General features: G+C 42.0%; 2 protein-coding genes across 3 annotated transcripts in view; one reads left to right on the forward strand and one right to left on the reverse strand.

Moving 5' to 3' along the window:
* Positions 1-310: 310 nt before the first annotated feature.
* Positions 311-7,624, forward strand: gdnfa (glial cell derived neurotrophic factor a). Of its 2 annotated transcripts, none has more exons than XM_026173863.2 (3): positions 311-1,004; positions 1,928-2,161; positions 4,758-7,624. In XM_026173863.2, the coding sequence occupies exons 2-3, from the start codon at positions 1,954-1,956 to the stop codon at positions 5,321-5,323; spliced, it is 774 nt and encodes a 257-aa protein (XP_026029648.1). In that variant the 5' UTR covers positions 311-1,004; positions 1,928-1,953; the 3' UTR covers positions 5,324-7,624. The 2 variants fall into 2 exon arrangements, with proteins under 2 accessions (XP_026029648.1, XP_026029647.1); XM_026173862.2 differs by having other exon boundaries at positions 313-1,080.
* Positions 7,625-9,500: 1,876 nt separating this feature from the next.
* The window catches only part of wdr70 (WD repeat domain 70), a 42,730-nt gene continuing 32,268 nt past the window's right edge, over positions 9,501-19,962 (reverse strand). Inside the window, exons 14-18 of the mRNA XM_026173847.2 lie at positions 17,760-17,860; positions 17,485-17,564; positions 14,114-14,230; positions 11,787-11,949; positions 9,501-10,226 (exon numbers count right to left, since the gene is read on the reverse strand). Coding sequence (XP_026029632.1) covers positions 10,142-10,226; positions 11,787-11,949; positions 14,114-14,230; positions 17,485-17,564; positions 17,760-17,860 — 546 coding nt within the window. The 3' untranslated portion in view covers positions 9,501-10,141. The remainder of the gene's footprint in view (positions 10,227-11,786; positions 11,950-14,113; positions 14,231-17,484; positions 17,565-17,759; positions 17,861-19,962) is intronic.

Genomic DNA, 19,962 nt, shown 5'->3' on the forward strand with positions numbered 1-19,962 from the left:
CGTTCTAGTAAATAACAAGTGAGATAGTAACCTCACATTTGAGACGTGCTGTAGCCGTGAGACGGAACTTGACGCCGAGGCGCACAGAGTGAGGAGATCAGGTTAGAAACATGGATCGCAACAGAACATCTCTAAATCGCATTCCGCTTACTGAAATCTAACCCGGGGACATCAGGATGTGTGACATAATCCCCAAGACATCTGAAAACCGCGCTCCTCCAAACACGGCTCCAGGGGTGGTTTGGAGAGATATGTGGACCACTGTTTGCTCTTGCAGGGATCTATAAAAGAGGGGCGGACACCAACTGCCCCCAAACGTCAGAGCGCACTTAACTATAAATCTCTCCAAACTGCTCTCTGCGCCCGGCGCGTTGTTATGCGCAAACATCTGTCGTGCCTCAGTCCAATATGAAGAAAATGCGTGTGGACACCCTTCGAGGTTCATAGACACCAGCTGACCTGGAGAATATGGAGAATAAATATCGCCGGGCTTCTTGTTTACATTGACGAGATTTGTATAAAATGTTGGCGATTGTGACATTTTAACGCAGTTTCTGGATATGAGAGGTTCTTGACTGTTATATCAAAAGTCGGACTACACGATCGGGCACTCTGGCAAACATATTGCGCACTTTTTAGCGCCGTGCTCGTGTGCTGGAGACACTGATGTCTTCATTGGACTCCTTTCAGTTGGAGATGGTGGCCCTCTCTCGGATTTCCAACGTGGAAACGTAGCATCCAATTAATCAGCGGCAGCAACTGTACCCCCAAGGCGCAGTGGCACTTGGTCCGCTCTGTTCAGCACCTACCTTTGGACTCTGAAGTGTGAAAAGGCGCGTGGATGGTCGGTGTGCTGAGTCCGAATATGAAAAACATAGCTGGTGCGTTACTGCAGCCTTTTTTCTCCCGCTTGGACACAAACTGAAATTGAACTCGCTTGAAGGAAATTTTCGTGCTGGGGTTGTTGAAATGATTCACGCAGCGGAATCAGCTGGGAACATCAAGTGAGTGGCGTTTTCTGTTTGGATTTTTACCACTAAAAGCCGAGCTAGTTTCAGGTCTGCATGGGCCATATTTAAGGTAAGTAAGTCTGTTTTTTATTTTCTCATTTCAGAGTGTCACACCAAATACTGCCTATAGTTTCGGATTGTCTGTGCGCATTTAGATAAAAAACAAATAGTGACTGTGAACGACGGGACTTTCACACGTATAAAGACAGTAGAACTTTTGTATTGTATGTCTGAGCCAGTATTTATCTATGCATAACTGTTTAGTTTTGCTGCAGACTCAACATGCCATTAGACAGAGTCACGTAAGCTTTGGGGTTCGCCATCTGGCCAACTCACACTACTATTTAGGCAATCGTTGCCAAAATGCTTCGATGCGTGCTTTAAGCAGCGCATTTTTTTTTCCTGTGAGGCGCACCCTCCCAGTCTCTCACAAGTAGTAAGAGCTTGGCTGATTTTAACGCAGCGTGAATAAATACAACCAGTCTGCCATCAGTAGCTTTCTATTTAATCACGCATTTAAAACAGTACTTTTACGCACAGATTTGCGCATTCCTGCATTGTTATTTTTAGCTTTCATTTGTGGTCTTTTGTGGATTCTTGCTCCTTTACGGCACAATATGCTCATTTATTTTGTTTTAAAAAATGTGAATCAACATTTTCTGGCAGCTTCACTCTGATATTCACGTTCACGGCACATGCACAGAAAAAAAAACTGAGGATCAAAGCTGCTTGACATGATGACACAGTTATTAATAAAGAATGAGTCAGGGTAGGTCTGGCCACAACAGTAGTGTTTCAGACACTTTGCTGACTTCATTACAAACTAGAGGAGGCTCATATTCACTCTGCCCATTTTTATACCCATCAGTTTGTTTTGATTTAAAATAAAATATTATCTTGTTTTGTTTTGTTTGCAGCTTTCTTCATAGGAACTGAGTCTAAGATGAAGTTATGGGATGTTTTGGCCATGTGTTTGTTGCTCCTGAGCTCTGTTGCTACAAGGCCTCTCTACCAAAACACTCAGCCAGCCAAGAGGACTTATTTCCCCAGCAGCTATAGTGATTCTGTGCCCTTGCCTTCTTTGGAGGACGAAGCGCCATCGTTTGAGCGTGAAGACCACCGACTGCAGGAGATCTCAAAGGAGAATCAGTGTAAGTATGTTTTTGTAAGATGTGTAGTCTGTCTTGAATTTGTAATTAGGCTGTATGGGTGTCACATAAGAGATGTACTGTTTGTCCAAAGCAATGTCAATGTAATAATATGCAATTAACCATTATATAATCCAGGCATATTACCCTGTTGATTTGATGCATATGTAATGTTGGTCTTCCTTGACTAATTACACTTGGGAAACAGCACACGCAGTGATAAGCGAGGCAATATGCTGAGCCCACAGTGGAGAGTCCCATATTGATAAGGCTGTCAGACAGGCAAGTTATCAGACGGAAGATCTTAATTTGCGTTTTATTGGCACTTTGGGTTGCATCATACGGATGTCAAAACAATCCAGCAGAAAGAATAAGAGTGTGAACAGCTCCAGTCCCAAACATGGGGTCATTCTCAACACTACCCCCTTCTCCCTTTGTTTATATTCACCTCTGCCTCTCTGCGGTTTAGAGACCCGTAACCTTTACCCATCTGCCAAAGCTCAGAAATTATGGTGTGGTTTAGAGAACAGGGGCCAGGTCATGAGGATTTTCGACAGACAACACCGGAAAGTTTGAAGCACCGACTGAGAGTTCTGTGTTTATGCTCATTTTAACAGCGACAGTGGGCAGGAATTTATTTTGTTTGGATCAACGTGACACTGTAACATCTTCACGCAGACGTGAAACACGGCCAAGAACTAGATAAGGAATGGAACATTTGGACAAGAGTTTGTCCTGCCACCTCATATTTTGTTTGGGCCGGGGTTACATCACTGATCTGCTGTGCAACCCAAGTACATTAACTATGCTCAGATACTGTAAGCAACAATCGAGATCCAAAGAGGGAATGGGTCTTTTTGGTTTGTAAAGATAAAAAGCTTGTTTCTTTTTCATTTAAGTTCTAGAAGCTGCAGACACCAGAAAATCAGCGGTTAGATCTGATCTTATTGTTGTGTTCAGTGATTTTTAAAAAGCAAACTTCTTAACTGTTAACTCTGTAAAACTCCGGCAAGGTTTGCACAGCGAATCCCCCCATTTGTTGCTGCTAGTCTAGTCGATTAGCAGGTGTAAACTGTAGCCACCCTGCCTGTCATCTGAGATGCTGGGGTTTGTCTAAATCAAAGGGTAGGTGTGTCTAAACAGATTGGCCCTAGCTCACCTGATATATTAGATTTGTGGCTCAACAGGCTCTGAAGCTCAGGCAGATCAGATGGCCTGCGCTCTGCCAGACAAATAGGTAAAAGAGGAGCGATAGGAGATACTGCAGTTTAAAGGCTGTTACACACCACACTACCTGCCAGACATCACACGCCGCCGGCCTGACCTCTTGGTGACACACCCACGCTGACTTGAGCTCTTCATTTGAGAGCAATATGTCTTCATTATCTTTATGCACACTTCACTGTTTCTGGAGCTGCAGGCACTCAACCAGGAGAGACGTTACTCTGTAATAGAATCAACATGTAACAGTGCAGCATCCAAGCCTTTCAGTCAGTCCTCATCACTCCTCGCAGCAGATGGCAGAGAGCTGTGCTGGTGCATGTTTTCAGTTTTGAGCAGACTGCAATCTGCCTCATCTGAATGAGTCAAAGCATATGATTTCCTCTTATTCGGCCTTTGAAGTCTAGGCGTTCTAAAATTACATCCGTCCGAGATTTAAATGCATCTCTCTAGGTGGTGTAATTGGCCTGTGCCTACTGTATCAATACAGTCGGTTCCTGTGTGAAAGCCTGCTGGATTAACTTAAGCTGTAGAGTTAACCTTTAATGACTCAGGGTTGCATGGCAGCGGGGTAACCGCATTATTTATCCGAGGTCAAGTCTGCCCTTGCATGCCTATATTTTTTTCCTCCCATCTCTGACTGAAAAAGAACTGAAAATGAAATTGACAACAACCTCTGACCTTCAGCTTCCAACTCATCACACAGCAGCCATCATGGAAGAGGTTAAAACAGGGCACCTGTAAACCTACGTCTGAGCTGCTCTGGACTGGACTGCTCTGCATTCCTCCACTCAAGACTTCTTCTTGAGCGTCTGAGCAGCACATATGCCAGTATTTCTGTGCATTGTCTAAAAAAACAGTCTACATTCGGATAGTGTTATTTTTTCACATCTGAAAATTCGAATATTGTGCTTCCTGCACATAGTTAGATGACAATAGAGATACTATTTTCATATGTCTATTACTATTTAGGACTAATGCCTGAACAGTTTCTTGGCAAGCACCTTTTTGGAGGTGCCAGCAGGCAAAGTTTGGATTGGACTGTCTCATTCTAAAATGATGAGATTGTAAGTAAGATAATGTCTTACTTACAGTAAATGTGCGCATGTCTGTGTGTGTGTGTCTTTTTGTTAGTTGTGCAATGTTTTAAATGTCATGTACTATCACTGTGGTTGATGTGTTCCTATTCCCACAACGATCTATCAAATTTTATCTTATCTGCTCATGCAGTCTTTCAAAACAGTAAATTATTAATTACAATATAGTTGATGATCGTAGAGCTGACATGTCAGAAAACTGTTTAGTGTCAGCGGGAGCCTGGATATGAGCTTTATAAAAGCAGCTTTATAAGCAGATCTCTCCCTTCTGTTTCTTCCAGATGACATTGGAGGTCCCTATCCAGATCAGTTTGATGACGTAATGGATTTTATTGAGGCTACCATTGGCAGACTGCGGAGATCTTCGGAAACCAGCGGCGGTTCCAGGGGAAAGAAGGAGCAGAGAAAGAGAGGAGCGGCAAACACAGGAGGCGCGAGAGAGGAGGGGAGAGGACACGGTGACAGGAGGCGTAATAGGGGCCGAGGGGGGAGTAGAAATGGCAAAAGAGGACGAGGTGAGAAAGGGAAGGAGAAAGAGAGTATATCTGTGCAGACGCGGGGGTGCTTGCTAAAGGAAGTCCACCTCAATGTGACGGATTTGGGGCTGGGCTACCAGACTAAAGAGGAGCTGATCTTCCGGTACTGTAGCGGCCCCTGTATTGAGGCAGAGACCAACTACGACAAGATCCTGAACAACCTCACGCACAACAAAAAGCTGGACAAGGATACACCCTCTCGCACCTGCTGCCGGCCGATCGCGTTTGACGACGACCTGTCTTTTCTGGACGACAATGTGGTGTATCACACGCTGAAGAAGCATTCTGCCCGGAAGTGTGGGTGTGTTTAAAGAAGTCACATGAGCGGCATGTAGCAGACTAAGGATATCCTTTACAAGCTCACGCTGGAGAGGGACATGTGTACACAAGGTCAAATTGGGAGTGTTTGTCTCCTTTTTGTTGTTGTTGTTTTTGTCAGTAGTCATCAGAGGAGGAGCAGGTAGGCGTACTGAGACCGCCTGAAAGACACTGGAACAGCCGCTTGAAAGGAAACTGTGCGTTTATCCCATACTCGACTGTTCAAACACGTGCAAAACAAAATGTATCAGGTGTGCACCAGTTTGCAGAAGATTAAATACTGTTACACTTTCAGATTTGCCAACTGTGCTATCTAAAAAGGGTGAGAGTAGAAGAAACATCAGTTGTTTTGTTTTTTCCACAGCTGGCTCTTTAGACTGTAGATGAATCCAGAGATTTGACGAGCTTCAGTTGCAATCGAAACACTTCCAGCCTGGATGTTGGCATTTACATTCAGAGCCAAGGAACCCCATCGGAGTTAAGCAAAGACTTTTTTTCTTCTTTTTTTGTGCAACACATCTACATAAAACCCAACCTATATGCATACATATAGTATATACGTGTGTCAGAGGTATATTTATTAAGATGGAATTAACTTATTGTTATTTATTTCAATCCATTTTATTAAAAAAAGTGTCTTTTTTTTTTATTTATTTAAAGCTTTGTTTGTCCTGGATAATGCCAAAGTAGAGCATTTTCTCAAGTAAAACCATGCAAGCTGACTCAGACCTGTTAAAACACTCCCACGATCCCAAAGCTTATTTATGTCACTTAGATTCCAGGCTTTCTCAAGCAGATCCAAATGATCATTGTTAGCCGTTAAGGAAAGATAGAGAAGCAGAGGAGGGGACCAATAGAAGATTTCTTTTTTTTAAATAGAGCTGATCTGTTGTTGCATTTTGAGTAGTTCACCTCGTTATCGCTAATGTGACCACACTAAGACAGGGAGAAAACGTCACCCGGGTACAGCCTCCCATTCAAAGCATCCTTTAAGAACACTATGTTTACGCGGAAGCAAATAATTCTTTGCTGCTGTTTGTTTATAAAGTGTGTGTGTGTTGTTTTTTTAAAATCAACAATCCAGGACAGACTCGGCGTCACTCCAGCCATAAGCCATAATGACTTTTAATTTCAATCTGCAGTCGACACGAGAGCGGTGTGGTCTCGCGAGGATCTGCAGGTGCCTTTGACGATCCATCCTTTGAGTCACACAGTACAGAAGCTGCTATTTCTGCCTGTCAGCACGCGTTACCTGAAACCTCGCCCTGGCCTCGCACCAAATCTGAGCAAAAGGCTTTGCAGCGATAACCGTCCCAGTAGGCTTAAAGTTCACGGGGCTGGCCGTGTTTCTGTCTGAGCTGTGACAGACAGGTCTTTTATTTTTTTTTATCCTCAAAGGGGATTTGAAAGTGATCCTCTAACATGAGTCTTAACCAAATATCCCCACCGGCAAAGGCAGTTTAAGGAAGATCTAGCTGCTGTAGTGGATGTCATCACACAACTGATATGAATATCTCAAAGGACTCAACAAAGGAGTATGTTTTGGAATTACTGAGTAAATGATTGGTAGGCTCAGTGGGCTTTTCGGTGTACCCGTCCAGCCACCTGTCCCCAAAGTTTAGGAAGAAATATACATTAAGGAAAGGAGACTCTTTAAAAAGCGCGTTTGTGTGCCCTGTTAAGGGGGTAGTTTTAAGTGGAACAAAGAGAGCCCTCGAGTAGGTCTTGATGTTAACACGGATTAGGGACCAAGGTATCTGTGCCCACCCATCAGCAAGCAGGCCAGCTTTACTGTGTAATCCCCCCACACAGAACAAATCCAATGCATCAAGCTGAATTTAGGCCAAATACTACACAGACAGGGAAAAAAAGTCTAGCTTTTATCACAGCATACCTCATCAGTTGGATCATCTTCCCCTTTAACAACTGATTCGTGCATAAGCCTTCCCAGATGGGAATGTGGAGGCTTCCCAGAAGCCTCCAGAGCACCTCGCTACTCTTCCACACCATACATTAAAGAGTGTGAACTGCAGCACTCGTCTCATCGGTGATTAGTACCCCGGTTTTGATGCAAAAGTGTAAAGATGCGAAGGAATCCTCAGTGTTAATTTTAGAAGAAAAGGACTACATTTGTTATCACTCCGCTATCACCTCTGTGGAAAAGAAAAAACAAACTGTCATGTCGTCTCACTTGTTGTGTGTTACAGAACCAAAGCTCTGGGCAAACTTTATTTTTGTACAATATTCATTTTATAACTTTTTACAGAATTAAACTTGTTTCTATTAAATGAAAATGTCTCCTGGTATTGTGCCATGTACGACAATGATCCACCGGTGCCAGATGGTTCTAATTTGCAGGGTAATGTTTACACAGGCATCAAGCAAAATTGAGGGTGAAAAATTTGGGTTAAATGGGGAGAAATGCGAGGATGGTTTGAGAGATGGCCTCCGCAGTGTGGCATCCCCCTTCTGCTCTGAATTCTTGAACGGGAGCCCGGGAGTCGTACAGTAAACAAAAGCCAGCAGAAAAGTGCCACCGACTGTATATCAAGCTCCTCGAGTCTGTTTCCACTGTGCAGAGAAGATATGTAAATGGCGATGAGAAGGTGGCAGAGGTACAGATAGTGAGTCATGACACAGACGCAAGGAGTTCACGCAATGTATACCTGATGGCACCTTCTAATCCCTTTGTTCGGCCTGGTTACTGTGAACCTAAATGGACAACTGGTTAGTTGCTGTTTAACAAACCTGAAGGTCACCTCTTTACCTCTAAGTACAGAAAAGAGGTTGTCTTCAGTCTCATTGCTTGAGCAGAAAGATGCTCCAATGAAAACGAGATCTGTGAAATATTTGCATTGACCAGGAATATAAATAGAGATTCATCCCCCCAGATATTCACTAATGGTACTGTAATTAAAAAAAAATGTTTGAATTTGAGAGTGAGCTTAGTCTTTTATAGGCCTATAAAAGGTTCTACCTTTAGGCCTACACAGAGCTTCTCCTTTTCGCGTGCCAGACGCTTTTTCACACAGTGACGGACTGATCAACCGTCCCACTTGAATCAAACTGCAATCACTCCCCACCTCCCGCTGCTGACTGAGGACTCTGCTACTGAAGAGCTTGACGTCAGCCTCTTCCCACGAAGCCAGTATCCTCTCTAGATGCTTTTAAATACATCACTCACTGTTTCAGTCCATCCATGTTTCTTCTTCTGGTTCTTCAGTTTCATTTCATGGCCACAGGATGCTTGCCAGGACACAGAGACATTTTATTTGTCTTCTTATAATTTTAGTTAGGACACATTGCTCTACATATATAGCCCTTTCTAAGCCACTTGGTAAAAAGATGAACCAAAAGCCAGATCTGGATTTTAAAAAAAGGTGTAGTATTAGTTTACAGTTTTTGACATTCACTCATTCATTTTATTATCCAATTCAGGGTCTTAGAGGTCGGGGCTTAAGTCTGTCCCAGCTGCCATAGGTTGCGAGGCGGGGCACACCGTGGACAGGTCACGTATTGCGGGGCTCCTGTTTGTCATTATGCAGGCTAATCTTGTTACAAACTAGATACATTTGAGAGCCAGTGCGTTGTAGGCAGGCGATGCATTCCAGAGAGATGCACAGTACACAGAACACAAACGTGGCTTTCATTAACTCTGTATGTTGTGGTTTTTCTCTGTCAGTTGAAGGATTTTAGACACTACCCAGGTCAATCAAAGGATTGCTAAAGAAAAGAAAAAGGTATGAATGCACAGGGAAACAGGACCTCTGTGAAAAACAATGAAATTAAGGAATCCGACTGTGGAAGTTCATCATTCAGCTTGAGAACAGCTGTTTGAGAAAGACTCAGCTCAGCGCTGGAAATGAAATGTGTACGTGGGATGCATACCGAGTAAACTTCCATATACTGCGTTTAACATGTGGTTAGATACTGCTGAAATTTACCTTTTCAACATAACGATGGTTTACATAATAAACATTGCTGTACTTGCAATTATGTTATTTGTAAGAAACAAGGCAAAACATGTTTGGGGTTTTTTTGATTTTAAAGCATAAGACTGTGTGCTGTGTATTTTACATCCACAGCCGCACAGAAAAGGTATCTGGCAAAGATCTCCCTTTAATCAGCTCTTAAAACCATTTCACTTTGGATAAAATATACAATTTGACATTTGGATGCAAGTCTTTTATTAAGGCGTTAGGTGGGTGTAAAAAAAAATTTTAATTAAAATAAACAGATGATTTGATAAAGTTTTGTCGCAACCCACCAAAAAAGTACATCTGTAGAAACATTAAAGCCTTTAAAACGTCTCAAAGTAAATTTGGATGGATTTTTTTTTGTACTTCTTAGTAATTTACTTTGTACAAAGTGGCAAACTGTTCTTCGTAATGACAAACAGCTCTAGACCGCAAAATCTGGAGCCGATTTACGAGGCATTAGCAAACGCTGGAGATGTGGGGTGAGAGGACAATGGGAGCGATGAAAATAAAGTACATACAATCTAAACAGACGTAAAAAGCCAAGTTTTTCCACTGTTTATGAAGTTTATGAATTGCAGTGAGAGGACCATAAGCCTAAAGAAAATGATATTTGTGATAAAATCCTTTCTGATTTATGGGTTTCCCCTTAACACAGAAGAGTGCACATATATACACATAAAGGCTTCACAGCGTTGTCAGGGGGACAGATACTGTACAATTTAGGAACATAATTGATGCTCCTTTGCTGAGTACTCAACAATAATTCTGTCTTGCGACTAATTGCCCACCGTGTCAGCTGTCCTGTATAAAATGAACTGACACTGAAGTCTCTCAGATTTTGCGTTTCTTCCATTCTGGCTCCTGGTCGGGCTCCTCATCCTCTGATTCCTCTGCAAACACGGGCTCTGGCTGGGTCCTAAAGGGATTAACAAAGAGGAATGATTTACCTGCTTCTTTAAAAGTCTTCAGAGCAAAACAATGAAACGTACGAACAAAGAAAATCAGCAGAGCAAATGAGAAGTAATGGAGAAAGTTACATTTCTAGTGCACTGGAGTAAAGTTTTACTCTATATAGAATAAACATGGCTTACTGAAATTTAGGCCGTAAACTGAAACTTTCCAGATTAAAAATTTTTCAACACCAAAACATTAAACTAACCTGAAATGTTTTGAATGACTTGAATGAGTCTATTTAGCAACTGTCACTCCTGTGATCTGTTGGCCAGAGTCTCTGCAAGTTTATGATTATGATAAATGACTAACTGATCGTGTCAGCGCACGTGAGTTAAAAATAAAAAATAAAAAAACAAAAAAACCCTCCTGTGACGACTTTGGCTCGTTGAGTACCTGGAACGTCAGCCTTTGTGACTTTTTAGTAAAATTTCTTCGGTGTTCTAAGAAATGAAGGTAAAGTCGTGCAAAAAATGTCCAAAAAACTGAAACATTCATGCACAAAATGTACAACTATCTTCGCAGACCGCCATAAAAAAAGGCACTGGCATGTCGTTGTGCTACCCTAAGACAAGTTTATCACGGCCAACACGGCAGCTTTATTAAGTAGCATCCAAACTACACAGGTGTGTGAAGATAAATACACACAGTTGGAGGGTTTTTGCAGTTTACCTCAGAGAATAATCTAAAATTCTTAGACCAAAGAACACTCTGACAAGAATGAAAATAAAAGTTTATTTGAAGGTGATCATCAGATTTAAAAAATACACACGAATGTCTGGTGATGTTGGGACCAGGTAGATTTTCTCCTAAAACAAACATCAGATTTATGAGACATAATTCCATTAAATGCTGTCAGATTTCTGATTATTCCCATTTTGTTTTAAACAATGTGCTTTAAGTTACACTGAGCTATGGTGTGTGCATACTATTGAGTCATTTTTTTCTTTGTTGTTGTGTATTTTAATGCAAAAGCTCTTCACTCTGAGTGCTTGTTTTTGCACCTTTCAAATAAACATGCATAATTGCAACAAAAAATCTATAGCTGCTTGCAACACCTCTAAGCATTAACTGAATGTTTAAACCCCCAGAGAGCTGTAACGGTGAAAAGTAGCCCACTGTGTGAGCAGCCAGGCTAACGTACTTCATCTGATTTACCTACTACACTGTGTATCACAAGGATACTAAATTTAACTCGAGCTTGTTTGCCTGCAGTCTGAAAGACAGACTGTTTGATTTGGCTCAGATTTGTTCCACGCTTACATAGCTGTCGGATCCTGATAGTGATCTAAAACTGTCTGTTGCTCTCTGCTCTGCAGTTTCGAGTGCGTGAAACAGTACAGCTTTTTAAACATTTATGTGTCACACCGGTAAGAAGAAACCTACCTATGTGACACCTCGCAGTACTAAAAAGCAGACACACTCATCTTACACTGTCTGATAATGAGAGAGGGTGGGTGGGTGAGCAGGACGGGAACCATCACATGGACACAGTGTGTGAATTATTCATGCATTTTTCTCTTACTCTGTGTATGCTGGAGCAATCCAATAAGGGTTCTCTGATGCTTCCTTGGCATGACGCAGGATGGCCTCTCGCGGGTTACTGTCGTCCGTTTTATCTAATGCGATGTTCTTCACAATGAATGACGACAACGTGCCACCGTGAGCTGCGACTCTGCCTCCTCGGCCTGTCAGTGCACACATTTAGTGGATTAGATCCAGCTGAGACTCATGAACATACAAAACTACATGTAAATTACTGAAACTGTGCATCTTCTAAGAGTTCAGCGAATCCTAAACATCAGTAAAGTGTTACTTTGAATAGTTGGCAGTAAATCAGCATGTCCGTGCAAACACAGCAATCCACCTCAACCAAAGCGTTCACAAAGAGGTTGCTGCCAATCGTTCCCGGATGGTTGCGGAGCGGTCTCTAGGCCCGTGTTACTGGGGCCTCATTCACTTAACCCCACCTTAATAGACAGGAACATGAGCTGATCATCATAATGGGCAAACAGCAGATGTAAGGCTATGATGAGTGTCCTTTTCTCACCAGTGGATATTAGACCTCTTAACTAGCTAATGAGCTGAAGTTCTGAAAACCGGGATTTTACATTTTTGAAACTTTGGCGACTTCACACGGCGTCACAGGAAAATCCCAGACGTGTGAGATTTATTTACTCATATTGATGTACTACATATTAATCTATAGTACAAAATGAGATGTTGGAAAGTGATGAAATTTGTGGGTTAGGTAATTAATTTTTTGGCATCAGTGGGAAAAAACGCGTAACCTTTCTCGATACTTAAATTCATGTGATCTGGGAGGAAAGCAGACTTCCAAACCTCCACTTAGCTTTGTTTTCAGGTTTAAGAAAATCTAGTTTGTGACATGAGGCTTTAAGAGAGAGGATGTTCCAGATGGCTGTTTAAAAATATAGATGTGACTCTCTTACTACTTTAAAACATAATGGGAACATTACGCTTTCTTCAATTATCGGGTTGTCACATATTTAATTTTTAGTCCCTCCACAAAGCAGCGCATACAAGCTCGGCTCTTTGCTGCAGCATCCGTATGCAGTTGGCTGGATTTGACTGCACTTAATGGAACTTTTGGGGGGGGAAACTTCCTGCTTTCCAGAGAGGACAACTTAAAGGATCAAGGATATGATACACACACATGCACGCATACTTAAAACATGTAGGGATTTCCTGCTGAAGCTGGGCCATAGGTTTGTTTGGGGATTGAGAGGCACCTCTTTCCATTGCTTGTAAGCATCCGGCCAACCACCAAACGTTACCTTGCAGTCATCCAAAGTCATTTTTCACAAAAAACAAACAATATAAAGTTCGTCTGTAATCTAAAAACCCAGGACCTGCTATCAAACATCCCACCTTTTCATGAAGTGGATCTTCTTTTTTCATTCGCAGACTGTTCAGTTTAGACTTGTGTCTTTTTCTCAACCTCATTGACACTTTTATTTGTTTCATTTATTTTACACACACACATACATACACACACACACACACACACACGCATATATATATATATTTTTTAAATTTTTAATTTTTTTTCTTTCTATTTGTTATCTTTAAGCAAAGTTTGTGTTTACTATTTATAAGCCTCTATAAGAGTTAAACGACTCATACACTATTTGGTATATATTGAAAAACAATTATTTCCTTGAATCCAAAACATTTGATTGGCCTCATGTGCAGCTTAAGGTAGACCTGTTGTGATTGGCCTAAACTTCCAAATGGCTTAAACATGTCTTTTGAACCTAAAAAAAAATCCCCACTGTGGAACCATTATATTGTTGCAAAGACATTGTGCTGAGGGATTAAGTGAAAAAACAGTGGTAGTGAAGAGACGGTGAGCCAGCTGGATACTGTGATACAGGAAACACTGTCTGGCCCTTTGCCATATTGAAACACAGCTCACAACGGTACCTATTATTATTTTTAGGTGTAGTATTTTGTAGAAGTGTGTTAAAAGGCGTCTTTAAAAAATATGAGGCAAGAGTAAATCTCTGAGAGACTGTTACAGCTCGACATCAGCTGGATTGCATAATACCAAGCAACAATACCAACAATTACGGGTTTGCACATCTGCCTTGCACCAAATCTTGTAGGTGTCCAGTTATGAACATGACTCACATCCAAAACAAAAACAGCCGCTGAATTGCAGCCAAACCTGATTAATCTAATCTTGTTTAACATCACTTTTCATATCACCTTTGGTCCTTTCGTTTTCTTCTTGTTCACTTAACTTTTTGGTTTTTGCATTACTAATTTTAAAAACAGGCAACAACAACAACAAAAAAGAAAAAAAAGAAGAAGAAAAGAGCATGTTACCTGGTCCAGACACCGGAGGCTCGGGTTTGTGGGATTTCTTTGGATCAAGTCTGTCCTTCTCCAGCTGTTTGCGTGTACTGCGCTGTCGGGCCTCTCTGAACATGGGTAAGGCATGAGCTGGAGACGCACAGAGTAAACAAGGACAATCAGTTGCTTAGGTAACTAAGACCAACACAACACTGCCACACAAATAAGTAGTCAAGGCACCGAGGAAATTGTCCTTAAAAAGTACAGACAGAAATAGAAACAGAAAGAAAATGAACACATTTCATGATTTCACCTACTGCACTGTTGGCATTAGATACACAGCGTACATGCAAAAACAGGCACTTGTACACAAATTATTTCCTTAGATCTAAAATCTACTTTATCGCCAAACCAGCATATCAGCTGTTCTCTGAGCCAGGATGCATCACGTTCCTCAAAAATAATGTTGAATATACAGGTTTTTCATGTCGCCTATATTAACTGATAAAACAATCACCAGAGTTTGTCAAATATCTTCACAGATATGGAGAACACAGTGTGCAAATATGTCACTAGCTGCATTTAAATACATTTTTGGATAGATTTGTGGGGATTTATGGTGAACAAATAGACTTAGAAGGACACCAGGTGCACAGATGGTGACCACATGTTCAACTTTACTGACTTACACGCTTGATTTTTGAGCTAAATACAAATGTCTGACATCATTAGTCATGTACAAGTCCATATAGAGGCTTCACAAATCTCAAGCAACGAGCTAGATGACTGCATTGTGCAACAAAACAACCTCCTATTCCAAAAAGTACTCAGGTTATAATTGTTTATTTTATTTGGTTTGGTGCGCTTCCTTCTGAAATTGAACATTATCTACAAGGACGACCCTCAAGAATTTTGACCACTTATATTTCATAAACAAGGCCCCAGGTGACCCCCAGCAGCGTCCCACCTATTGTGTTCTTCTTCTGCTGTAATGCACACCAGCATATTCAATACAAGTTTCAATTCAGACAATCACTCTACTGCTTTTCACACCTTTGTGCACACCATCACAACAAGGGCCTCCAGTACTTAAACTCATGAGTGCATGAGTGAACTGGTGCCCTGAAAAGTGTGTGGTGTGTGTGTGTGTGTGTGTGTGTGTGTGTGTGTGTGTGTGTGTGTGTGTGTGTGTGTGTGTGTGTGTGTGTGTGTGTGTGTGTGTGAACAAGCCAGTTTGTGTTAGAAAGTGTGTATGCTGCTCTTATCCTCAGGGGTTACAAGGTGACACTCTAGTAAAGAGTTAGATAAAGTGATTTTCCATTCAGGCGTCCCATCAGTGTTAATTCTTCTGCGCCATGCTACATTAAGCAAAAAGGTTACTGTTAACAGATTCCCTCGCTTTTCTCAATGGGCCATCACTTGCTTCCTGTGCCTTCTAATTTTCCAATGCCAGGGCATCAAGTGCGTCACTCACCACTTTTGGCAGTCAAATGCCTGTCTACTTCACACCCTGTTGGCATGGCAATGAAATCACATGATGCATTTGAAAAGGTAGCCCAAACAATAAATGGCATTTGAATGGGGTCCTAGAAGCCAATCAGCGACGCCGAGTCGGCAGCTGTCACAGTCCTCTAGGTCTATGACTTCAGTCTGGGGCCACAGGAGTGAGAGGCACGCACCCAACAGATGACAACCTCGTGTGTTGGTGATATGACAGCATGACAGGTAGTGTTTGTGTGTGTGGTTAGACCAGCAGCGGATCACGCCAGCGGGGGTGGGAGAGGAGGTTGTCCCTAGCGTGATCCTGCATAACCGAAGACCACATGGCCATCGCGTGGCACAGTGCCCCTCCGGCTTTATATTCAATACTCCACACCCAACTCCATCTGCTAATGAACACCCTGAACACTCACTAATTCCTCACAAAGCCTCCACCCGTCATGAGATAAAGCGTGTCTGAATATTTGTGTATGCGTGTGTGTCTGAGAGGGAGACAGAAAGAGAAGCCAGAGCGGATGTAAACCAGGACTGGCATTTTAGTTCTCTCTGTCTGAAAAGAAACATGCTCTGCTTGTCACGTCACATTTCGAAGATGGTTGGCATTGTTTTGGTGATACTTCTTTTGTCCTGTTTAAATCCCACTACCTTACTGTATGAAGCAGATTAGCAGATCGTCTGTGACTTGAGGGTGACATGATAAAAGCGGTATAAACTCACTGGCCACTTCGCTACTTACATCTCCTCAACTGCTCATTAATGCAAATATCCAATCAGCTGAGTATTTCAGAAACTACTGATCTACTATATTTTTTCACACTACGATTTCTAGGGTTTACAGATAATGGTCTGAAAAAAAGAAAAAAAAATTGAGTGAGCTCCAGTTCTCTGGGTGAAAATGCTTTGTTGATGTCAGAGGTGGAAGAGACTGATCAGACCACTTCAAGCTGATAGGAAGGAAACAATAACCCCAATAAGCACTTCTTACAACCAAGGTATACAGAAGAGCATCCCTGAACACACAATCGAGCCTTGAAGCAGTACAAGACCACAGTGTGAGCTCTGCCAGCTAGGAAACCGAGGCCACAATGCACAAAGGCTCATCACAATTAGACAACAGAGTATTGGAGAAATGTTGCTGGTCTGATGAGTCTTAATTTATGCTCTTAAATTCAGATAGCCGACTTAGAATTTGATTTAACCAACAAGAAAGCATGGATCCATCCTGCCAGGTATCAAAGGCTCAGGCTGGTGGTGGTACAATGGTAAGGGGGATATTACCTTGGAAAAGTTTAGGTCCCTTAGTCACGATTGTGCATCGTTTAAATGCAACACCCTACCTCAGTATTTTTGCTGACTATGTCGATCCTTTTATGACCACAGTGTACCCATCATCTGCTGGCTGCTTCCAGCCAGATAACACGGTGTGTCACAAACCTCAAATCAGCTCAGATTGTTTCTTGAACATGTGAGTTCACTGCACTCAAATGGCCTCCACAGTCTTCATATCTCAATTCAACAGAGCACCTTTAGAATGTGATGCAACGGGAGATTCACATCGTCCACGTGCAGCCGATAAATCTGCAGCCACTGTGTGATGCTGCCATGCCAATATGGACCAACATCTCTGAGAAATGCTTCCAACACCTTGTTGAATATATGTCACGAAGAATTCAACTCAGTACCCACCCAGTACTTAATAAAGTGGCCGATGAACATTTATGATTTGCATTAAAAAGGTGAGTGGACAAGCCCATCCAAGGTGCACCCTGGATGGGATAGACTCCAGCCCAACTATGACCCAGAATTGGACAAGCAGAAGCACATGGATGGATGGTGAAAATTAATAACACACACATTATTATTTGGAAAATCTGTTTTCTACACTTGTGTGTGGAGAAACTTACGTGTGATGATGTAGTCTTGTGTAAGAGCCTCTGCATGTTTCTCTTTGCGCTTACTCTTCACTACGCACAGCTTAGCCCCCCTGGAAAGAGTTATACATGGTGCTATTTAAAAATATTTCATAGAATACGTTTATGATCCTGTGCGCTCCAGATTTATGGTTAGAAATATCAGAATTACTTGTTATTTAAATAAGTCTCATCTGAGAATTTCACAACATACTTCAGATAAGGCAAAAGTGAGAGATTTATCTGTAAAAGGTCTAAACCGAACATACCTGTGACTTTTAACGGGGTCATAATACACCTTAACCAGCCCATTTCCAGTTCCCACCATTATCTGGTTAAGTTTGGGGTGCCACAGGCAGCGGACAACACTCTGAAATACAAGCAAAAAGAGACAAAAACAAAATAAGTCACTTAAGCACTTTTCTACAGTTACCCAAGGCTGTATGTGTGAGGAGGTTATACTTTCAAACAGAGGTCTGCATCAGTTTAGGTGCCAGATTTACAGGCACATTTTTGCTCCTCAGCCAACAAAGGTAACAATCCTATTTTATTGTCCTGAGTATTGTGAGTGTGTGCGACCCAGGTTGGTTGTGATGCAGAGGGGATCAGTCCCAGCGTGCTCTGCTGCTCTAGTTGACTATATTTGGTTGTTGGGATGAGGCCTGGATCCCTCAGTCTGTGTGTGACAGATGGCCCAGTGCCAATACGCAAATGTGACCACATTTATCCAGAGGTTTGGTTGTGTGTGTGTGTCTGAGAGAGAGAAAGAAAAATACAGACAAAACAGGGGCAGAGTAAGAAATGTAGTCATAATGACGAAGACTCTGTTCATTCTGTGATATGCAAGTTACAGCAGAGAACTCGAAACCCCCTGCAGTTGTCTCTGCTTTCTTTGCACACGTTATTAGATCATCACAGCCTTCAGTGGTTAATTCTGGGCTATTGTTAACACACACTTTATCTGTGGATAAGCTTGTGGTCTGTATGTCCTGTAGTTGTACAGACATTTAGTACGTCTTTATATGGAACAGAGAAGGCAATCTGATGGGGTCTGGGACAGAAGCGTTGGATGGGGGTAGGTAGGACTATGACTGGGATGTCCTGGGATTCTGTGAGAGTGAAAGCTGCTTAACGCCCAGCTGTTCAGCTTCCCACCAGGATACCAGAGGACGGCGTCTCAATAGCACACATGTGATCATCCATACACAAGCACGTACATGCACACAAAAGAACAGACAGGGGAGGACTTGTACATAAATGTACATAGAGGAAAACACGCCTAGCTCTTTGATATGAAAACTATAGAGTCTACAAGTGTTCTATAAACCAAGATATTCTTTCACAGCATGAAAGAATAAAATTGCTTTACGCTGACCCATTTTCCAAACACACAATTAAGACTATCTATGCTTTCGGTAAATTAAAATCACACAACCAGGCTTCGTTTTACTCACGCCTCATACATATTTGCACCATCAAGCCAGTAGCTCAGTGGTGTGTCACTCATGAGACAGACGAGGGTTAATCTGCTCAACCAGATGAGCCAGCTGTAATTAATTGGAGGATCTAGAAAAATGCTAGAAACAGAACGTGCCGAACACACGCCTCGCATACTCTTTTCTTACAATGGGACATGCATAATTTGAGTTAATAATTCCAATACAAATGCATGTGCAATACATACACTGGCTCATTCACCTAGTCTCACACACACTCATCCAGCACTGAAACTATTTGGTCTGGGATAGATGCGTGTCCCAACACATACCAGCGTGCATGAATTATAATTTCACAAACTGTGGATTTGTTTCAGTTTAAATGTGTAATTAATTGGCCTATCAAAGTTGCTAAAGCAACAAAAGACAGTCATGCAGAGAAATGCAGACATTCACTTCACAGGTCCTGTCAAAGCACGCACTCAGAAAAGCCAATGCAACAGGATGAGTGACAAAGAGGCCAGAACAGCTACCTAGTCAAGTTAAAAAAACAACAACAACCAAGCAAAATTTGCTTTTTGATACCTCTGAAAATAACTGTGTTAACAGTGGAGCAAATCTAACATAAAAACCTGAGCAGCCTAAAACGACCTAGGTCAGCGGAGCCAATCCCAGCTGCACCCACCGAAAAACCCACAGCCAAGCACAGCTCAGTCCAGTCCAGACTGCTTTCCAGATATTCAGAGAAGCATGTTTATACTCCAGGAACCCCTGTTTACACTTCAAGTCCACAAAATTACATCACATTATGAGAGAGGAAACTTTAATCAGTCAGTTCTTCAGTAACATGCTTCTACGTTCCATCAGATTAAAATAACGAAGACTGACTATGGATAAACATAACAACAGCCACTTGGCCAATATATATGCCGATTATGAAATAAGGCACTAATGAGACATAACAGTCAGTTGTAGTTCTTGTTTGGCTGCTGGTGAGTGGATCCAAATGTGCACTGCTTCTGAAAGACTGAGTTAT

This window comes from Astatotilapia calliptera, chromosome 7 (genome assembly GCF_964374335.1).
Source record: "Astatotilapia calliptera chromosome 7, fAstCal68.1, whole genome shotgun sequence".
Classification (NCBI taxonomy): Eukaryota; Metazoa; Chordata; class Actinopteri; order Cichliformes; family Cichlidae; genus Astatotilapia; species Astatotilapia calliptera.

Bases quoted from the DNA above. Each gene is read 5' to 3' on its own strand.
- gdnfa (XM_026173863.2), top strand. From the start codon at position 1,954: ATGAAGTTATGGGATGTTTTGGCCATGTGTTTGTTGCTCCTGAGCTCT. The intron at 2,162-4,757 runs GTAAGTATGTTT...TGTTTCTTCCAG, and splicing joins GATCTCAAAGGAGAATCAGT to ATGACATTGGAGGTCCCTAT.